This window comes from Zootoca vivipara, chromosome 4, assembly GCF_963506605.1.
Source record: "Zootoca vivipara chromosome 4, rZooViv1.1, whole genome shotgun sequence".
In the NCBI taxonomy this organism is placed as follows: Eukaryota; Metazoa; Chordata; class Lepidosauria; order Squamata; family Lacertidae; genus Zootoca; species Zootoca vivipara.
Window position 1 is genome coordinate 31,220,300 of NC_083279.1, and position 21,647 is coordinate 31,241,946.

The 21,647-nt window shown below is 41.8% G+C and overlaps 2 protein-coding genes across 5 annotated transcripts in view; one reads left to right on the forward strand and one right to left on the reverse strand.

The window, feature by feature from the left end:
* The first annotated feature begins 3,399 nt into the window (after positions 1-3,399).
* On the forward strand, positions 3,400-17,974 carry NIPA2 (NIPA magnesium transporter 2). Of its 3 annotated transcripts, none has more exons than XM_035116316.2 (6): positions 3,400-3,673; positions 12,006-12,236; positions 14,380-14,436; positions 15,572-15,662; positions 16,045-16,205; positions 17,036-17,974. In XM_035116316.2, exons 2-6 carry the CDS (start codon positions 12,098-12,100, stop codon positions 17,668-17,670), a joined length of 1,083 nt encoding a protein of 360 aa, XP_034972207.1. In that variant the 5' UTR covers positions 3,400-3,673; positions 12,006-12,097; the 3' UTR covers positions 17,671-17,974. The 3 variants fall into 3 exon arrangements, with proteins under 3 accessions (XP_034972207.1, XP_034972208.2, XP_034972206.1); XM_035116317.2 differs by lacking the exon at positions 3,400-3,673 and adding an exon at positions 3,802-4,789; XM_035116315.2 differs by lacking the exon at positions 3,400-3,673 and adding an exon at positions 7,821-9,355.
* Positions 17,975-19,960: 1,986 nt separating this feature from the next.
* The window catches only part of CYFIP1 (cytoplasmic FMR1 interacting protein 1), a 61,654-nt gene continuing 59,967 nt past the window's right edge, over positions 19,961-21,647 (reverse strand). For both annotated transcript variants that reach the window (XM_035116313.2, XM_035116314.2), the window contains exons 30-31: positions 21,227-21,374; positions 19,961-21,055 (exon numbers count right to left, since the gene is read on the reverse strand). In XM_035116313.2, the coding sequence (XP_034972204.1) occupies positions 20,891-21,055; positions 21,227-21,374 (313 nt within the window). In that variant the 3' untranslated portion in view covers positions 19,961-20,890. The remainder of the gene's footprint in view (positions 21,056-21,226; positions 21,375-21,647) is intronic.

Here is a 21,647-nt window from a genome sequence, read left to right on the forward strand (position 1 = left end):
TTTCTCCTAATAACTGTTTCAAAATATGTGTGTGTGTGTGTGTGTGTGTGTGTGTGTGTGAGAGAGAGAGAGAGAGAGAGAGAGAGAGAGAGAGAGAGAGAGAGAGAGAGAGAGAGAGAGGGATTAATCCAGTGCTTTTTTCTGGGTGTATGCCGGGGTATGCATACCCCTAAACATTTTGTGAATCTAAGTTTGGCCTCATTTGGGGGGGGGGGTAGAATTTCAATATGAGTAGGAAAATGAGAGTACCTCTAAACATTTTTTAAGGAAAAAAAAGTACTGTGTTAATCTATATGAATATGTTCATTTCATTTATATGAAACTATCTTAGTAATAAACTTGGTTTATGCTAAATGTAGTGATACTGGGGGAAAAACTAGCTACAAAGTCAAATACACTGAATTTTGAAATGGAAGCTGTGATTCCATTTTATTAAGATAAAATAAAGAGGCCCTATAAACTGTACTGAGAGTTGGACTGTACTTGCATGATGGACCACTTGCACTTTCTAATATAAATGGAGGACTTTAAAGATTTCAGAGCTCTTTGAACACACAGTTGGCATATAGGTTTGCACTTGGGGGGGGGGCTTCTTACATAGAGCCACACCAACAGGTGTGGGGCACCTGTATTCCTCCAGATGTTTCTGGACTACAGCACACTGGCTGGGGCTGATGGGACCTGGAGTCCAACACCTGGAAGAGCCACAGGTTCCCCATCCCTGACCTAGAGGTGAAATAGTCTTCTGTTCTCTCTTGTAGTAGAAGTAGTGTTGGCTGGTGGGCTTCAAATCAAAATGCAGATTCAAATAATGGAAAAGGGAGCAAACCTCAAATGCTATGGGCTTGATTGCTTAAATGCTTTTGTGTTGCAATATAGTTACTTCAGGCAGACTAAAGAGGACTATTTTATTAGCTTCCAAAACAATGTGTATATAGATTTGTTAAATGCTCAATATCCTTAGCTTTGCTTTAAAACAATATGTAGTTATAGGCATGTTGTATTTGCCTTTTAAATTAGCAAAGGCTATTTATTAAGGATTCTGACAACAGACCTATTTATTAATGTGTAATGTTTTAAAATAAAAAAAAAATTCTAGCTCAGTGTTTGCTTTGAGATTTTTCTTCGTAGCTCTGTTGCCTTTTGAGGAGAGTATTATAATTCACAGAGTCACTAGCAGGCTTTCTCCTAATCCTCCAGTCAAAACCACTAATTGTTTTTCCTTCACAAAGATAAGAAAATGTTTATAACCTACCTAAGGCGCTAACCTACTAGCAGTGGGATGTGACAAACCCTGGTACTTAAGTAATCTTATCATTCACTTTTATGGCTTAATTTAAATTGGGGCTTAGCTCTAAAACCTGTTTTCAGTGTTCGGACTTCGCCTTGGCAAACATTACACCTTCAGTGCCTTAAGGCTTCTTCCCCTTTTCTTTCACTGTTCAGAACTGTGGCAACAGGAGCAGCTTGATGGCCGATTCTTCTGCGCAGCTTAGTGCCCCCTCCTGCCAGAAATTAAAAACAAAACAGCGATACAAGGCCAAATGACATGACAAATGACTTATCTGACCCCAAACATGTAGCAGTTGCAGTGCAAGTCACAGGAATGGCATATACTTTTTGTGGCCCTGTAATAGAGGATTAATAATATGGGCGTTTAACTGGGGCGTGGTGGAGTGGTTGCAATGCCATAGCAGGAAAACTCTGAATGCATGTCCGAACTTTTGTAGACATGAACTGGGCTTGTTAACGAGATTCCGCTCGTTTTTAGAACCAGAACTGACTGTGAAATGGCAACAGCAGTTTTTGAAGCTGGCTGAAAAGTAAGGTAAGGAAGCCACCTCTGAATTATGCAGTGGGAGAGAGCACTTCAGGTTACATGCAGAGGCACCTGGTGTGCGAAAGGTAGGGCGAATTATTCATGATTTAGATGCTGGCTGGAGTATGCAAGCAGCTTGAGAAAGTTACCAGCTCCTAAGCAGCAGATGTAGCAGTAGAGAGAGTGACAAACAAACACAAGGCACAGCTAACAATAACTTTTAATTTGAAATAATTAAAATGCACCGACACATTCATTACACTAGTGCATGACTATACCATGGAGATATCCCATTATGCCTATTTAGGTTGTCACAGTGATCTTGAATAAGGGACTGGACAAGCCATCATAAATCTTTTAAGGTAAAAGAAACTTAGGAATTAGATGTTGCACTATTATGATTTCTGCTTGCCATACAGAACTATCGCCCCTTTATCTTTCCCATGGCCCCCATGCACTGTCCTAGGGCTTATTCTGACCCCCAATTACATATGTGTGTCCATGTTGTGCTCTTCCCCTAATTTTCCTTTTCACCCGAGAGAGGATCTACAGTTTACAGTCCACTGACTAAACCTCTTTAATGAGGTCTGAAACCCTCCAGGCTAACTTTTTCCACTATCTTACATTGTATCAGGTGCTTAAACTGCGAGCTCATATTTCTCAAATGAACTCTGCCCTTAAGCAATTAGATGCCGGCCAGACAAAAGCAGTAGCCCCAGGAGACAGAATAAACAACTCTCAGTGAGAAGGGCAAATAGCAAGCTTAGCTCTTTCCTGTTTTATGGAACAAAATAAATAAAAAATCCTTCCAGTAGCACCTTAGAGACCAACTAAGTTTGTCATTGGTATGAGCTTTCGTGTGCATGCACACTTTTTAATGTTTTATGGGTCCATGATAATCACAGAATTGTACGGTTGGAAGGAGACCCCAGGGTCATCTAGTCCAACCCGTTTCGGTATGTTTTCTGTAGATGGGAATTCCACTGGAAACACGCACGCATTAGCCATCAGGTGTTTAGCGGTCAAGGGCACACCTGTACTTGAAATCAAGGACAAAGCGACTGCAAAGCCGCCCGTTTGCGGCACGTGCCGTTTCGCAGTCAGTCGAGAGCGGCAGCCGGACCCTATATCAAGTACAGCCAGTGGGGTGTAAGTGGTCAGGCTGGGAGATCAGGGTTCTAATCCCCACTCCACACCTGGGTTTGACCATGGGCCAGTCACTGGTGCTCAGCCTGCCTCACAGGGTTGATGTGAAGATAAAACGGGAGGGGTGGGCCGGGGGGAAACTCTGCACGCCACCTTGAACCTCCCTTGTTGGAATATAAATGCAATATAAATAAATGCAATAGGAATGTAATAAACAAACAAAGCCCCTGCTCCAGAATTCGCGCGTACTTCGCACTACTCCTGAGCAGATGTGCATTGCAAGCTTGGATGTCTCCCTTACCCCATTTGCCCACCCCCACACACCTTCCCGGAAGGAGGAGAGGGGGAAACTCTCACGTGACATTCCTCCCCACCCCACAAACATATCCCTTTGGTGAGGCAGCTTCCGCCCGGCTCTTCGCTCCTCCCTTTCCTCCTGGCGTGCCAAGGGAGGGGAGCAAGGGCGCCGGCGGAGTTTCTCGCGTGGATTTGCGCGGAGGGCGGGCGACGGCGCAGAGCAGCCCAGCACCTGAGCGGGGCTTTCCCCATGGCGACGGCGGCGCGCGCTTGGCAAGGGCCCTTGGCTTCCCCTCGGCCTCCTCCTCCTCCGACGCCTCTTCCTCCTCCGCTGCCGCTGCTCCTCTCCGACGCCGCTGCGCCGGCCGTGGCGGGCGGGATATGAGGAAGAAAGAGGCGCCGCCGTTGCAGGTAACTGGGCTTGGGCCTCCGGCGGGTGGCTTCTCTCCGTCTCCCCGCAGCGACGCGGAGCCGGATCCCGCGCGCCCCGCGCACGGCCCGCCCCCTGCCCCTCGCCGAGCGGCGCTTTGCTTTAGTTGCCCGGCGTCGCGCGGAGCGTGCAAAGCGGAGGGGATGGTGGTTGCAAGAAGATTTGTGTGGCGCTTGCACGGAGCCGGCGATTACACGGCACACACGCACCCAGAGAGAGAGTCCTCGCCCGCCACAATATTGTTGTGGCCGTTGCATGGTGCGCACTTACCCGGGAGTTGTTCCACTTCGGTGGGATGTGATGTCAACTTAACTTTTACGCAGAGAGCAGGCCTGCTGGAATGAATGGAGCCGGGTTAGGCATGGCCACTCATGTCAACGGGTTTACTCTTGAGTAAAAATAAGTGAGTGGAGTGAGTGGCGCGTCACCCAGGGGAGCGACTTCCGCGTAAATACGCATTTCGCGAGTGCAGGCTGACGCGGTTGTAGTTTGGAGATTTAGCAATCTGATTATTATTTTTAAGACCAAGGCTGAGGTAGGATGGCGTAGGCGAAGGAGCTCTAGGAACTACAGCCACCCTTCCTTGGAAGTCTGGCTTTATAACTCTTACCTCAGTTCATTAAGATCATTAAAGGCTCTAGGTTCCTTCCTGGTCCTGTTCTAGTAAGTTGTGGTGCTTAAGGAATGAGCCATGGGATGAATAATTTCTTCTCATAGTTTGAGTGGCTGTATGTCGATATTGTGGGTCTAATATCCTTTTAGGGCATTAGTCTTCAGTCTTTTTAAGCCCTAAGACCCACCTTTAGCTCAAACAGACTTGTGACACACCTCTATTTATTTTCCCAATATGGTGGTGGCATTGTAACCTGCTTTTGGGTGTATGGTGACTCAGTAGTGGGTCCAGGACCACCAGTTGAAGATCAGTGCCTTACCTTACACTGCTCAAGAAGTGAAGGTGATATGCCATCCTTTGCCAAAGCAAAATCCAAGAGTGAGTTGCAGGGTCTTCTCCACTGCGTTGCCGTGGGGTGAATTCATTGCCCTCTGAAGCCTGCCTAGCTATCTCCTAATGCTAGCTGGTGAAGACTGCTATTTCGGTAAGCTTTTACTGGCTGTTAGAAAACTTTTAATATTATTTTTTCTGCCGTGTGTGTTGCTTATTGCTAGTAGCTGTGCTGCTGCTTTTACAGTTGCCGTTATTTTATTATTTGTTATAATTCTACTCCGTCTTTCACTGAAAAACCACAAGGTATTTCCTGCCTGCTTTATGTGTTCCTGATTGCATGCTTAACCCTGGACTCCTTAACTTGTAGAGTCTGTGTTTTGCTGCTGGGTTGAATTGGTAGATTTCGGGGATTTAGTAAAAAAACAAAAAACCCAAACAAAGTAGAACTCACAAGTTTGAAGTCTGCTTATACCTGGTTTGAATTGGTTCTGTCAGACCCTGTGCAGAATGTGGTAAATTGGGAGCTGAGTTGAGAACCACAGGAATTGATTATTTGTGGGGTTTCTGCTGTTGCTACATAGCACTTGCTGGAAAAGTTTGGGCATTGTCAATCAGCTCAAGACACCTAGTTTGCATTGAGATTAAATACCTAGGTGTGGTTGTTCTAGTACTGAAGTTTTTGCCAAGTGGATGAGGTAAAGCACGTCTGGTGGATAATCGTAATGCACTTGATATAAGCCTGTTTTGGGGGATCGGTTGATCTGATGCTTGATCTGATGATGGTCTGACTCCATAATAATATAACAGAACCAGAGAGAATGTTGTTGTTGTTAAGTGTTGACTTGTGGCTTTTTAAAATTTCATACTACTTTTAATATTTTATTTTGGTTGTAAGTTGTTTTGGATGTGCATTTGCCCAGAAAAGCAGCATAAAGTACTTTAACTAATAATAATTTTATTTATTGCACATAATTAACCTGGATTTTCATTTTAAAAAATGGAAGGCAGAGTGTAGCATATAAGGATAAAATCAAGTCAAGATCCACAGAAACATAATTTAAAACATCAGTTTTGTTCAAGCAAAGTGCCCGTACATATTAATAGTTTTGCAACCTTATGGGTGGACTACTGTAGAATACTGAATGAAGCTGACATTGAAGAAAGCTCCAATTGACATCAAAAAGTGAACTGCAGCATGTATATGGAAGTGAGCATAATAATGTACAGTCTGTTTTGTGGGAATTATGCTGGCTGCCTAAGATCTTCCAGGCCCAAGGTGCTTTCAAAGGCCCCACCACCTAGAGACAAAACATATATTAGAGACTGTCCTCTGTATGTAAATTACTAATCAGTCCTGCTAGCTCAGCACGTTAAACACTTTGTACCTAAAGCAATATTCTTCCCTCATGGTGTTGTATGAGATACTAAAGCAGGCATCCCTAAACTTCAGCCCTCCAGATGTTTTGGACTACAATTCCCATCTTCCCCGACCACTGGTCCTGTTAGCTAGGGATTATGGGAGCTGTAGGCCAAAACATCTGGAGGGCTGCAGTTTGGGGATGCCTGTACTAGAGGTTAGTAGCACTTCATTGTGCAGATTCTCAAAGCTGTAATGGTCCTAGCTTCCCTTTGTGATACGCCTTGTACAAGAGTGTCATGTGACATAGTCATGAAGGGCTTTCTATAATCTTGTAATGCGTCCAGACAAAAGTTGCTTTGTTAAGATACAGTAAAAATGTTCTATGCAGCTGAAGTACAGTGGCTTTATAAATACGCTAAGCTAGCACTATTTGTAGAAGTAGTGAAAATTGGTCTCGCATTGGGGATTGGATTGCTGACACTTCCAATGTGTTTTAATTTTGCCCAGCACCTGAAAGTTTGTGGCTGCATCTGACTGTGTAGGCTTGAAAGCATTTAAACTATAATTAATATTAATACTTTTATGTTTGCTGTAGTAAAACTACTTGATCAGCAGGAAGCATAACTTAAATTTCTCAGCAACTGGAACAGCCAGAATCGTAAATCTGTCATCTGTCAACATCAGCACCTGAAAGGGGGTAGTGCTCAGTCTGTAGTCCCCATCTTGGAACAGAGCCTACAATATCTACTCTTAATTTGTTTTGGTTATTTCTTCTCCTGCCCCCATTCATTGTGTAATATATTGTATGTTGAAAGACTTCTAGAGAACTCAAAAGCTTGCCCACAGTGTTGTGATATTTTGGTTGGTCCCAATTAAAGTTTTTGCTCGACCGTATACATGTGGATCACCTTTGTTTCCTTAGCTTTCATAATTATTTCTTCCATAATTTGTTGAAAATGGAGCAGAGTGATTTATTACAGAGCAGTGAAAAGCTGTCAAGGGGAACTGGTACTGATAAGGGAGTTCAAAGGAGCAGAGTTAAGGATATATTTTCCACGTGATTTGTATGATTCGGTTACCCAATTTTTTCTTTGCCATTTTAAAGGAGGTAGGTTAGCATCATAGGAACTTCTGAGTTTTACAGGTTGTAAATCATTCCTTAATAAGTCTAGTTAGGTACTCTAGAAAACAAATGTGTTGTGTTTTTCTTCAGTAGGCAATTGTTTGATAGCTTAGAATTGGAAGGACCAGTATTTGCTTAAAGCAAGGATAACCCCTAAATGGCTTCGGCCCAGTATACCTGAAGGAGCGTCTCTGCCCCCATCGTTCTGCCCACACATTGAGGTTCAGCTCTGAGGGCCTTCTGGTGGTTCCCTCACTGCGAGAAGTGAGGTTACAGAGAACCAGGCAGAGGGCCTTCTCGGTAGTGCCACCCACCCTGTGGCACGCATTCCCATCAGATGTAAAGGAAATAAACAACTATTTGACTTTTAGAAGACATCTGAAGGCAGCCCTGTTTAGGGAAGTTTTTAATGCCTGATGTTTTATCGCTTTTTTATTATCATTAATTCTGTTGGGAGCCGCCCAGAGTCGCTGGGGAAACCCTGCCAGATGAGTGGGATATAAATACTAAATTATTATTATTATTAACCCTTCAGACACTTCCAGACACCAACTGCCATCAGCTCAAGCCAAGAATGGCCATCAGTGATGATTTGTAGTGGTAGTCCAGCGACATTGGGAGAAGCATTGCCTTCTCACCCGTGGTTTAGGGGAAACAAAAATGAGAAACATATGGTATATATTACATTCTACTTCCAAGGTGGGGGAACCTTTGCCCATGGCCCCAATTAGGCCTGCCAGGCCATTTTGGCCAAACACCACTCGTTGCCCTATGTCTGATATTTTATATCATGTCTGGTGTCTGGCAGGTAAAAGTGGCGTTAGCAAAGGCCCACATGGTTTGATTTCAAACTGCACAGGCAGAAATGAGTCGCCGTGATGTCAAGTGAATGGCAGGTGGGTAACTGCCCACATGTCAAACTTGACTTGCAGGGCATGAGGAGGATAAGGACTAGGGGCTGCCAGACAGATCCAGCTCCTCACCCTGTTGTACTTCATAGTGACCGAAAATGTTGTTCCAGTCCTTTCCTATCATGAAGCAGCCCCAGCTTTCAACAGGATATGTTTTGTTGTAGCTTCACTGTTTCCCTACAGTTACAGGTAGGTAGCCGTGTTGGTCTGACGTAGTCGAAAAAAAATAAAAAAAATTCCTTCCAGTAGCACCTTAGAGACCAACTAAGTTTGTCATTGGTATGAACTTTCGTGTGCATGCACACTTCTTAAGATACTTCCCTACAGGTTAAGCATAGGAATGGGGACAGTTTGGAAGGCAGAAACTGAAGTGGGGCTAGAGGCAACAGCAGTATTGGGGATCTGCTATCTTGTGATACAGAGTAGATAACCTGGGTGTTCCTGGGACATGTAAGCATTAATGAGGAGGATTCCTCAAGTCCATACCCCCAGGTGGCTGTCTGTGTATCGCTTTGAGCTTCTCCAGAATAATGGAGGCATCTTTAGGAAAAGTGAGATGAACCATGCATGCAAAGTACACTCGATTACTGTTAGCATTCTAACATTCTGCCTTTTATGATGCATGCTCAGTAAGAATGTTTAGGGGTCTAGAATTCTTAACATTACCTTCAAAGGAATTTTTCGCAGTAAAGTTGGTAACTTGTTTTTGTATTGGGAACATTTACAAATTCAGATCAGCATGAGTAATGTAGGAATTCACAGTGAATGCTGCGGTGCATGAGGATATAATTTTAGAAGCCTGGTTTGGGGGGAAAAACCCATTACTTTCTAGTTTTTGCTTGAAAGCTGTGATATTTAGAGATCTTATTTTATGGTTTAAAAAACAGGCTGTCTTAACTGCTGTTTTAAAAATCTGTTTATGTGATCTGCTAGAATGTAGGTGTTTAACACAAAACAATACTGATTTGGGCTAGAAATGTATGGTTAGTGTTGTTGCTTCCTGTATTCAGTTATTCATTGATATCTCTCTTGAAACTTCTTACAAATCTAAATTGTAATACCTCAACAAAAGTATCATTTAATACTGCTTCTGAACTTGGGAGTATCTGGTTAGCTCAGATTCTAGTTACGTCAGACAGAAGAGTATCAAACCATGGTTTTATGATCCTAGTTTACTCAGTAACTGGAGATTTTAAACTACATCCAGAGTTCAGATACAACAGGGAACTCTGGTTCATTTTGCATTGAAGATGGAAGCTTTTCAATCTCCTCTTGCATGTGAAAGAGCAATGGGTTGGTTAAGGCTTGCTGTGGCTACTGCAGGTAATTTTAAACTTTGGTTTGATGTCACAGGGCTGAACTGGCCTTTTTGTGCTGAAATTAAACAGCAAACATAGTTCAGGATATTTGACTGTAGGGAAAAAACCCTGAAAATACTAATACAGCACCTATTAGTCTTTGAACCCCACTGTAGAAGAGGGGAAAGCACTTTCTGTAAATAGCTTTACAGTGGTACCTCGGTTTAAGTACACAATTGGTTCCGGAAGTCTGTACTTAACCTGAAGCGTACTTAACCTGAAGCGAACTTTCCCATTGAAAGTAATGGAAAGTGGATTAATCCGTTCCAGACGGGTCCGCGGAGTACTTAAACTGAAAATACTCAAACCGAGGCGTACTTAAACCGAGGTATGACTGTACAAGAAAGAAAGAAAGAAAAAGAAAGAAAGAAAGAAAGAAAGAAAGAAAGAAAGAAAGAAAGAAAGAAAGAGCCCACAACCTGTAAGCAAATTAGGGGAGCTTGATACAAAGTTACTGCGGATTGACATTCTTTCTTTTTCAGTGTAGCCTATTTGCTTAGTGAGATGGAAGACAAATGGCTTAAAGAAATGTCTGTAAAATGTCACAAAGGTAAGGGTGTGTTTTGTAAAGATCACACAGAAAACTAGATAGGTGGAAGCACAAAATGTATCTATTGCAGTTAAGATAGCAACATGTGTGTAACGTAGAACTGCAACCTGTTTTTGGAGGGATCTATATGTGCAAGGCTGAACCTTGGGTGTGTTTTAAAAATAATGCAGGAAGACTTGAACAATGGCATTTCAGAATAAGTAATGGTTGTTCTATCTTTAGGAAATGAATTTTACTTTCTTTTGAAAGAATAAGGCACAGTTGCTAGCCTGAACAAAACCTTGTCCTTCATGTGACAGAAAATGAGGGAAGGAGTCACAACTTTTCTTTTTTAATGTGGAATACGTAGACTTGAAATCCTAACGCTACTTATCTGGGAATAACCCCCATTTAATTCAGTTGGACTTTTGCAGACATGATTAGGTGTAGAATGGCAGGGCCAACACAGTTGTTTTGAGACTTCTGTATTTTGCTGAAGAATAAATTCTGGCATTTGGAGCCATTTGTAACAATGGTTTAATCTCGGTATATGGAATAAGTGCACTTCCTACAGAACTAAGAGTTATGCAAGTACTGTATAGGCAAAGAAAAGCCCTGGTGTGTTTAAAACAGAAAGACAACTTGTTTTCTTCAAAGTTTAAAAGGAAGCTAATTATAAGAAGAAGATAAATGTTTCTGAACAGTGCAGCTGATCAATACAATACAGTGCATGTTTCTTTCAGTCTGGGATTTTCTTCCTCTTTCATATGTGGAGCTGCTTCAGAAATCTGCAAGAGGCTTCTTGTTCACCTTCATTATTATTTATCTTTGTCATGTGGCTGAAGCAGGCATCTCCAAACTCTGCTCTCCAGATGTTTTGGGAATACAACTCCCATCATCCCTAGCTAACAGGACCAGTGGTCAGGGATGATGGGAATTGTAGCCCCAAAACATCTGGATGGCCGAGTTTGGGGGTGCCTGGGGTGCAGTATTGCCTGGGAACTATACATGTCCTACTCTTTGGTGTTGATTCTTGCCACGCCTGGCATTTGTAAATGAGGTTCCAGAATGAATTTGTTTGAAGCTGCAAGATTGCTTAACCTTGTACTTTGAAGGAAAGTCTACCAATGTATTAGTGCAATTATTCACAGCGTACAAATAAGTGTAAACCTTCCAGGGTGTTGCAAAATTTAATCCTCAGGATTATCTAGACAGGACTTGTGGTTATGGCGTCACTGCCAATTTAGAAGTTGTACACCGGGAAATAATCATAAATAAATAAATGCTGTAGGTTGCATGGCTGGGGTTCTGCACAAGGCATTCATGGGGTGCGTCACCTTGCACAGGCCCACAAACCTATACTTGGAAAGGTGTCAGTGTGGCGTAGTGGTCAAGAGCAGTAGACTCATAATCTGGGGATCCGGGTTCGCGTCTCCGCTCCTCCACATGCAACTGCTGGGTGATCTTGGGCTAGTCACACTTCTCTGAAGTTTCTCAGTCCCACTCACCTCACAGAGTTCTTGTTGTGGGGGAGGAAGGGAAAGGAGAATGGTAGCCACTTTGAGACTCCTTAGGGTAGTGATAAAGCAGGATATCAAATCCAAACTACTCTTCTTCTTCTTCTTCTTCTTTCTTCTTCTTCTTCTTCTTCTTCTGTCATCGTTCAAGCTCACCAACCTGAACTGTGTGCATCATATCATGTTAGGAAATTGAACACAATTTTTTTGTGATAAAATGAAGATGGGAGGTACCTAATATATCCTGTCTCCAGGAAAATATAGTAAGATCCTTGGAACCTTGAATCTGGTAAACATATACAGTAGTACCTCGGGTTACGAACACGATCCGTTCCAGGTCGCAGTTCGTAACCCGAAAAGTTTGTAACCCGACCCGCCATTTTGCGCATGGAGACCATTTGCCCTCAGGGGATTTCACTTGTTTCAGTGGAGGACAGAGGGATGTGTGGTATGGCTGTCCCTTCCACTGAAGCAAATTCGGAAACTTGGGCTGGGGCATACATCATGCACAGAAGAACTGTCTCTCTTGCTGAGCCTTATTGTAATTATATACTTTTTTTTGTTTTTAGGTTTCAATTCAGCATCGCCTTGCCTCCAGTACCAGCAACAGCTGTGCTCCTTGATCAATGTGACGGTCTGGAATGCTTCAGCAACTGACGAAATGATTGAGGGTAGCGGAAGATATGATTTTTACATTGGTCTGGTATTGGCAATGAGCTCCAGCCTTTTCATTGGTGGGAGTTTCATCCTGAAGAAGAAAGGTCTCCTTCGATTGGCTAGGAAGGGCTCCATGAGAGCAGGTACAAGTTTGTTTGAACGGGGGGAAACATGTTTGAGGGGAAACATGAACTTTGAGCCGAGACCTTGCCTGTAACTTGAAGCGTATACAAAATCTTTCATACGAAGTCTTCTACAATTGTATGCAGAATTTAGCATATGGGACAGAATTCTGAGAATCCCCACTACATTTTTTTTAATTAAAAAGAGCCAGTTTGCACCCTTTTGGTTTTAAGAGAGTTAAAAAGTGGGAGATGGGGTACAGCTTGACATAATGCAGGAAAGGAGATTCTGCTTCTCCACAGCTGAGAACCATGTGGCAGATTCTAGAGTTGGAAGGTACACCAAGAGTCATCTAGTCCACCCCCCTGCAGTGTAGGAATTTCATACATATGGGCTGAAATGTTACTCCTTATAGTGTTCACAATGGAAGCATGTGGTAGACAAGCTGGGATATAACTCTTCAGCACTATTTACAGTGTCCAAGGAGTGAAGTAACACCGTCCCCTGGCTCTCCAGTCGTGTTTCACTAACCGTAGCATGTCTGTGCCCAACGCCTATATTTTGACTCAATTCTAAAAACCAACCCCCTAACCCCTTCACAAGGACACATCAAACTCAGGATGTCTGCAAGCACACATGCATTTTGCTCTTATTTATGCAAATATTTTATGGTATTGATTTTGGGGTTTCCTTGAAGCTTAACTTTTTCTGCTTGGTGTTTAAAAGTGTCTCGTGAATCTTGTGTTTATCTCTGTAGTGTAATGATTCCCTTCAACTAAATGGTCTTCCTATCTGAGTATGCTGCATCACTGTATTTTCATGTTACAGAGTAAACAAATTGGGTTAACTTCAGCTGTTTTTAAAGCCTTTAACTATTTTGAAACATGCATATTTCAAACAATTTGCATATTATCAATGCTAGCATGCGTACATTTTGGAAGGATGGTCGAGCTTTTCATGATGCAAATTCGTACCTACTCTGCTTACGTGGCAGCAAAAGCTCCTACCTGACACACACAAACTTGTACTGCTCTGAGATCTCCGTGGTAGATATAAAATTGTGGAATTTCATAGTTCTATAGTTTTGTTTTGTCAAACAAAATGTTAACAAACCTTTTAAAAACATATGGGTCCTTAAATTCCTTAAAGAGGTGGGGATGCAACAATGGTTTGTGAGGTTTCATGGTCAAGGAAAATGGTGGCCCAAAGAAGAGGCTTCTATGCAAACTGCATACCTAATGTTTTCTGAATATTTTTTGCTTTTGCCAGTTGAAAAATAGGATTAAAATAAAAGTGGAAATCGACGTTGTTGAGTAGAGAAGGAAGGTTTCATTATCTGACCTTGGAGAGACCTGGCTTTTATCCAAATGACGAAGCAGCTAGTTCTGCCCATCCAAAAATTCTTTGGGCTTACGATAGACTTCAGCATTCCAATGTAGAAATGTTGTAATGAATTCGTATATTCAGTACTTCCCCCCCCCCTTTGGGCCGATACACAGATTTGCATTTTAAAAACAATCTTTTTGGAATATAACAAAATGCAAGGAATAGAAAGTTACACAAAGCCAATGCTAAGGAAATTACCCCTATTTTATTAATTTCCTGTGTTGCAGGGGGTTGGGCTAGATGACCATCAGGGTCCCTTACAACTACATTTCAATGATTCTGGCAACATATGTCCATGCATAATGCAAATATATCTAATCTGAAACTATGTCAGGTAACCCTAGCTTTGGATACTGTATTTTCACTCACAGAAGAGTCAGGGCTTTATTGCACAGAAGCTCCTTCATTTCACTGTAGGAGTGTTCTCCTTGGAAGACAGACATTTGTGAGCTGCATTACATCAGTGCATGCATGTAATGTGAAATATTGCAAAGCTTTTTCCAGCATCCTGAGGGCTGCCTTGTAAATAGAGTAAAAGATGGTAGCAATATTAATATCCAAATCTTGGAGTTTTCGAGCACCGTGGATTGGGCAAAGCAACATTATTCGAGAACTATTTTTTAAAAGTATTTCAGTCATCGTAATAAAAAGGCTTTTATTGACTAGTATCGTATTTTTTTAAAAAAATCCTGGACCTTTAAAAACCTAAAATATAATAGTAGCATCTATTGTGTACCACAGTAACTTGTTTCCCCCCCCCTTTTCTTAAAACACTAGGACAAGGTGGCCATGCATACCTTAAAGAGTGGCTCTGGTGGGCTGGACTCTTGTCAAGTAAGTTACACTAATTTACTTTTTAAAAAAACTTTTACTTTTTTTAAAAAAAGTCCTCTTTGGTTTTCTGTGAACCCAGTCAAGACTGCATTGAGAGTTGGCACCGACTGGGGGCTCAGAAGGGTCCATCACTGACCTCGTGTGACCTTGAGAAGCTTGGCACTTCAGGGCCAGTCACTCATCTCACTTCCTCTTTGCTGTAGATGTGGCTTACCTGGTGGCACTGGGAGAGGGGTCTCTCCTTATGGGATCAGACAACCTGCAGCAGTTCCGCAGGAGGCAGCTGCAGATTCTCCCCCCACCCCCCAAAAAAGATGCAGTGTCTGATGCTTAGCAGCGCACACCTTGAGTGCTGGCTGGGCTCCCATAATAATCCCCTGTCATTAGATAAAACATGGCTGTGGGGAGGGAGTAAGGTGAGTGATTGGCGGCAGCAGCAGCAACCAACAGTCATGTTACATAGGGGCTCTGGCAGCACACCAGGTGAGGAACAGGTCAGCACCACCTGGCAAGGGCTCAATGGTGGCATGTGGCAATATCTCTGAACCCCCCAAAGGAGGAAGAGAATGATCTTAAGCGTGGGATGCCAGTAAAGGAACATAGAAAAGTAGTGCAGGTATTGTGAAAGAATTTGAAGACCGGGTGGGGAAGTAACGCAGGGCCCTAGGACAGAATGGGGCTGAATTCTGGAGAGGAAATGGGAAGATGTGGCTTTGGAGGCAGGCAATGGTATGTTGTGACACAAACACCCATTCATTTGTGCTGCTGAATGTTTAGATTTCATTTCGACTGGGGAGAATGATCAGTTCCAATTTCTGCTAGCTTCCAATTCAGTATAATCCAGATCACTTTCTGACTCTGCAAGGGGGAATTGAAAAACCGCTCCTTGTATTGGAAACCATAATTATTATTTTTCCTCAAGTCGTTGAGAACTGGAAAGGTGACCCCAAACTGAAAGGCATTCTTGTGTTAAAAATTCGTAAGACGTTGGCTTTGAATTTTCCTGTTAAGGGATTTCCTTGTTGGTAAAAGCTGCTTTTTATGCATTTTGGTTTTCATCTGCAGGGGTGGGTAGTCAGCTTGAGTTTTCGAAAGCTTATCTGAAACTTGTCCCCTTTTGTATTTTAATTTGTAGTGGGAACTGGCGAAGTTGCGAACTTTGCTGCCTATGCATTTGCACCAGCTACATTGGTGACTCCCTTAGGAGCTCTAAGTGTTCTTGTAAGGTAAGGAATATGGCATTTTCAGAGGCCGTGTGGTTGCACCTGCTAATAAGTGTGAACTTATGTGCGAGTACACAAAAACATGTTGAAGTCTGTTAGCCTCTTATTCCAACGTAAACATGAACCAGTTGCTGTGTTTCTCCTTTTGGAGCTAAACTGTATCATTGTAGTTTTAAAACATTAAAAATTCAAACATACAGTGGTACCTTGACTTACGAATGGGGCAAATGGCCACGCACTCACGATTTTTTCGACATCCGAACGGAAACCACGGCGCTTTTAGATAGACTGTCTTGTCAGAATCCCCAAGACGGTTTTTGGTATTAAAAATAGTAATAATGGAGCAATTCAAATTTACAACATGGATTTATGTTTTTTGTTTCAGTGCCATTCTCTCATCATACTTTTTAAATGAAAAGCTCAATCTGCATGGAAAAGTTGGGTGTTTGTTAAGTGTACTGGGTACAACTGTGATGGTAATTCATGCACCCCAAGAAGAGGCAGTGGAAACTTTGAATGAAATATCCCACAAGCTGGGTGATCCAGGTGAGAGAGCCCTGCACTCTGTTTGGCAAAAGCAAGGAGCAGTAGAGAAATACACAATTCATAGGAATACAGTCATACCTTGGAAGTCAAACAGAATCCATTCTGGAAGTCCCTTCGACTTCCAAAGCATTCGAAAACCAAATCGTAGCTTGATTGGCTGCAGGAAGCTCCTGCAGCCAATCAGAAGCTGCGGAAGCCCCGTTGGATGTTCGGGTTCCAAAAGAATGTTTGCAAATTGGAAGAATCACTTATGAGTTTGCGGCGTTTGGGAGCCAAAACGTCACAGTTCAGGATCCAAGGTATGACTGTATTGTAAAAACTAGTGTGTGAAAACTAGTTTCAGGTTTGCAACCCCAACTGTTCAAAAGAACCACAGGCACTTTTAAGAGAAATTTGTGTTTTACAGTATGCAGCTATGTGCTTTGTGCTTCCCCTGCCACAGCTAACTGCATTTTTTAAACAGAAGTTAAAAGACCTAACTGCTTTACAAAAGGCAAACTGAAATGCTCATTAAATACCGATGAGAAATTAACATTAAAAACAAGTTGTTTTTTTTATTAAAAAAATGAAACCAGCAATTTAAAAATTATGCCTCCTAAAATCACATGTTAAAATGTCATGCTCTGGCATTAGTACTGCAAAATTAGGAAGCTTCTCCCCTCCCCTCCCTTTGCTTTAAAATGGCAGGGTTTTTTCTTCCAGTGCATTCATATTACTAGATTACTATACTGAGCATCAGATTCTCCCCCCCCCCCGACCCTTCAAGTCTTAGCTCATACAGAATAATAAAACGCAAATTGTGGCTGATGTGATTTCTCTTTATGTTGCAGGTTTTGTGGTCTTTGCTACATTTGTTGTCATTGTGTCCTTAATAATGATCTTTGTGGTGGGACCACGGCATGGACAAACCAACATTCTTGTGTACATAACAATATGCTCAGTCATTGGAGCTCTGTCTGTTTCCTGTGTAAAAGGCTTGGGCATCGCTATAAAGGAACTTTTTGCTGGGAAGCCCGTGCTGACGCATCCTTTATTCTGGATTCTGCTGCTAAGTCTTATTGTCTGCGTTAGCACGCAGATCAACTATTTAAATCGAGCCCTGGATATATTCAACACTTCCCTCGTGACACCAATCTATTATGTATTCTTCACAACATCTGTTTTAACTTGCTCTGCTATCCTCTTCAAAGAGTGGCAACACATGGCAGCTGACGACGTTATTGGTACTCTTAGTGGCTTTCTCACTATAATAGTGGGGATATTTCTATTGCATGCCTTTAAGGATGTCAACTTCACCCTAGCAAACTTGCCTGTGTCTTTACGTAAAGATGACAGAGGAATAAATGGCTCTTTGCCAAGCACATACGAACGCTTCAACGATGAAGAAAGTGGAAGCCGTGTAGGTGATCTGCAGTCCACAGAGGGAGTGGCCTCTAGGAGAAATGGGAACCTGGGAGCATCTTAAGAAGAGAGCAATTCTGTAACTGTGTTGTTGTGGAATGTCATTTTTAAGTGCTTGTCAGAAACAAATGTATTTAAACAGTATGTATAGACAATCGTTTGTTTTTAGGTTTGACTAGTTTGGACCAAGAACAGTGGTGGATTTTTATTTGCCTTTTCATTTTTTAAAAAAAATACTAAAGGACTCCAAAAACATGTTTTGCTAAATTACCTGTGAACATGTAAAATACTAATTTTTTTGTTTAGGACTTACTTATTGCACTAATGACAATTTTAACAAATAAAATGCTTTATTTCTGCATGAGTGAGAGGTGAATTGACACATACCTGGCCATCTTTTTGTGCTGCTTTCCTAAATTAGTTAGTTGTTCCGTACACTGAAACGCAAGGCTACCTGTTAATTTACTCAGACATTGAAGGTATGGAACTAGGTGAAACCCACTGAACCTTGCGTAAAGTTTCCCTTCTCCCAGCTGAAAAGAACCTTGAGCTGCAATGCAACGGAGTACTATCTACATGGATAAAAAGCAGAAGAATGCTGTTGCTAGAAAGAGGTTCTTTTCATGTGATGCATTAGATACAGTCTACACCCACTCATTTGTGTGAACAGATTATAGGCAAAGTTTAGATACAACATATGGTTCAGCATGAGGCTTGTTTGTTCTGCACAGTATATGAAGAAACAAACCTGCTTTTGCTAAACATTTCTATAGTGCTTTTCAAGTAAACACAACAGTTCACCTGCATTAGCTAGCTGTAACCATTATAGGCACCCTGTAAGTTTAAACCAAAGCCAGCTTTGATTAGAGAGATGCCTTTTATCTTCTTTTTCACCAATGTAGTTCCTAATTAGTGCAACTCTGCCCTGTTTTCCATGGGAACTAAGAGACTTCTTGTTGACCTATGTAAACATGAAGTTCAGCACAGGTTTTAAGCATGTGTCTTTGGTAAAGACAAATGGTTGACATGCAGATGGGGAGTCTATATTTTAAAAAAGGGGGTGGGTGGGTGGGTGGGGGAATACATTTATGCCTAGAAGCTTTTTATACAGCTGACTAGAGAAGGATAAACGGGGAGACAACACATTCCTTCAGTTTTATGAACAGCTTAGGTCTTAAAAAGACAAGGATATGTAATGACAGCATCAGAGACCACCAGGAGTAAAAGCAGTAGTACGGTACTTTTAAAATACACACATTTTCCCTCTTGCAGCAGAACCGCAAGGAGGGAACCAAGAAGCTTTTGCAACTTCTCATTGTCTGGTTTTGCCTAATCTTAAAACCATGCATTTTGAAACTGGTATGTTTCAAATGAACCATAGGTGAGACTGATTAATCACTGGCCAGGTAGGGTTCAGGTAGCAGACTAAACTAGTTAATCTAAACCGCTCTTGAAACACAGCAGAGGAAGAAATGTGCCGTAATCATGACACAATAAAGCACAGTCCATTGTGAAACCGAAACGGTCGCTTTACAGTTTGGAACATGCGAGAATCTGTATCTTTTTTGCAATGTTCACAGCTGTTTGAAAATACTTCAGAGTGCATTGCTAAAATTAAAACAGTTCCTGTGTACATAATGCCACACCAATATATATCTGTTAGAAACTAAAAAGGAGCATGGCTGAAAAACCAAGTGGTACGCTCCAAATTAGAAGAGGTAAATGCTATGTTTCAGCCCTTATCTGCATGTATTACATATAGTAGTATTTGAGACAGCAACTGGAGCCATTGATAGGAAAGACAGTTTGCACCACCCACATGCTAATTTCAATTTAGAGATTGGTTTGCATATAGACAGCAAATGTTTGTATTAATTTAGCCTCCTTACCTGTTTGTGTTCCAATGAAAGTAAATTCTAAATAAGAAATGTCTTTTGCATGCTGGTGAAATGTACGGCAGCCATTCCTTATAAGACAAATAGCATTTTAAAACCGCGAGACAAAAATTATTTCTAATAGTTTTGGGACACAACCTAAAAGCCTTAGGGCTTTTTTTTTTTAAAAAAAAAAAACTTTGTTCTGAAAGCTATCAGAACCAAGTGTCTGAATTAAAGCGATGAACTCCCAGTCAAAGAGGCCAAGAAAGAAGCCATAGAGGATTTGATTTGCCCTTGTAAAATGGAAAGCTGCTGCTGTGAGTGCCAGCTTTATTTTTAACCTATACCTTAAACAGGTCTTGCAACGTGGCTGAATTGTTAAAGAGTGTAAGATGACAGCCCCTGGAAGGGCAATTTGCAAACACCTCTTCCTCTCACTAGATGGGAGCTTGACAAGAGTGACTCTTACATCCATAGTTGTCTTTTAACATGTTTTAATTCAGAATTTAGCTTCAGAAGTAGTTAAACTACTGACCCATGATTCACAAAAGTAAAATTATAAATATTCACCAAGCTTGGCATTAGAAAGAGGCTAAGTGTTAGGAAAGGTAGAGTCCTTTTATAAGAATGAAACAAAACAAAGAAACAAAACAAAACTTGAAGGGTATAATTCTAAATTCTAACAAACCAAAGTATGCTACCTATATATATATAGTTGTAGAGTGACTTTCACAGCTGCTTTGTTTGCTTCCAATGTGGAATATGGTATTCAAATCTCTCCCCATTTTAAAAGCTAAAAAAGCAGCAGCTGGTGCCATTAAGTCTGCATGGGCAGACACTCTACATATTAAAACCATTAATTGCTTCCATATTGTAATTTTTTAAAAATGTCCCCTTTAAAACCCTTATTTCCAAAGATATAGGGGCTACAGATGTTCTGAGAAAGAACATTCCAGTGACGAAAGACACTTGAGGAGTTACAAAATAGGGCGTTCCCTGTAAAGGCTAGCAAAGCAGGGTAATGCTTCTGTTAAAGACACCCCTGAAAAAGGACAACTTTTCATTCTTGCTAGTAGGTGGACAAATGGAGGAAGACCCCATACACTATTAACCTCTCTAGAATGATTACGACAGCTGGAGAAATGCAAAGGGTTTTAAGGCTAAAAGAGAGGCTGCAGTCGAAAGCCTTTTATCAAAAGTACATAAAAAAATAGTCTAAAAAACAGAGAACTGTGTACAGTTATTATGCTCGGAAACAGCTAAAGACCTGGTCCTCACAGAAGGCGCTCAGGTGATACTAGAAAACAGTGGTGGTCAAGATAATACTCCCCTTAGCTATCAAATCTTGTCTGGCATTGTGGTGCAGCAGGTACACGTTCCAAAGGAAAAGAGAAAAGTGGATCTTTCCTAGTTACTGGCCAACGACTGATGAATGGGAGGCTGGAAACAGCGGACATGCTCCACGGGGGTGCCTTCTCCGTCACCAGATTTCAAATACTTGTCCAATATAGTAATGATCTCATCGTTCAGGATCTGGAACTTGCGGATTCTCTCCACCATTTTCTTCAAAGGCTGCAGAACCAAAACAGCAACAGTTAAGGAGAAGGCCAGGCTACACTTATTGCTCAGGAAATTAAAAAGAAAAGGGAGAGAAATATTGCCACGGTGTTTTAAGTCGAGTCCCACAATATAAAAAGCAGAAACGGGCAGAATGAGAAACGGAGGCCGCTCCTGTCAACTTACCACGTTCTTTATGACCTCATCTTTGCCGTCGTGTTTCTGTACTTTCAGTAAGTGGTAGCAGAAATCCAGCACGTCAAACCGACGCTGTTGCCCCAAAAGCACAATGATCATGCAGCCAGCCCAGTGCAACCCATCTCCGAAACACTGCCTGAGAAGTGAGATGCGTAGAAAGCGTTATTTTTAGGTTCACTAGGACAAGTCAAAATGAAACACAGAACTTTTAAAACACTGAACTGTGTTAAGATTTCTAGTGTTAAGTGGCCTAGTTGTTGTTCAGAGGGACATCTTATGAAATTATTATTACAGGTCTAAAATAAGAAGCAGCATGGAATTATTCATCTAAACACTCGCTACCTTGCAGTGCTACAATGCTAGAGTGTTAACTGGCTAGGAGAATAGCATATCATCCCATTTGCCTGAG

Coding starts and splice junctions, on each gene's coding strand:
- NIPA2 (XM_035116315.2), top strand. CDS start 9,283: ATGGAAGCTTTTCAATCTCCTCTTGCATGTGAAAGAGCAATGGGTTGG. Junction 15,663..16,044: donor GCTCTAAGTGTTCTTGTAAG/GTAAGGAATATG, acceptor TTTTTGTTTCAG/TGCCATTCTCTCATCATACT. Junction 16,206..17,035: donor CCACAAGCTGGGTGATCCAG/GTGAGAGAGCCC, acceptor TTTATGTTGCAG/GTTTTGTGGTCTTTGCTACA.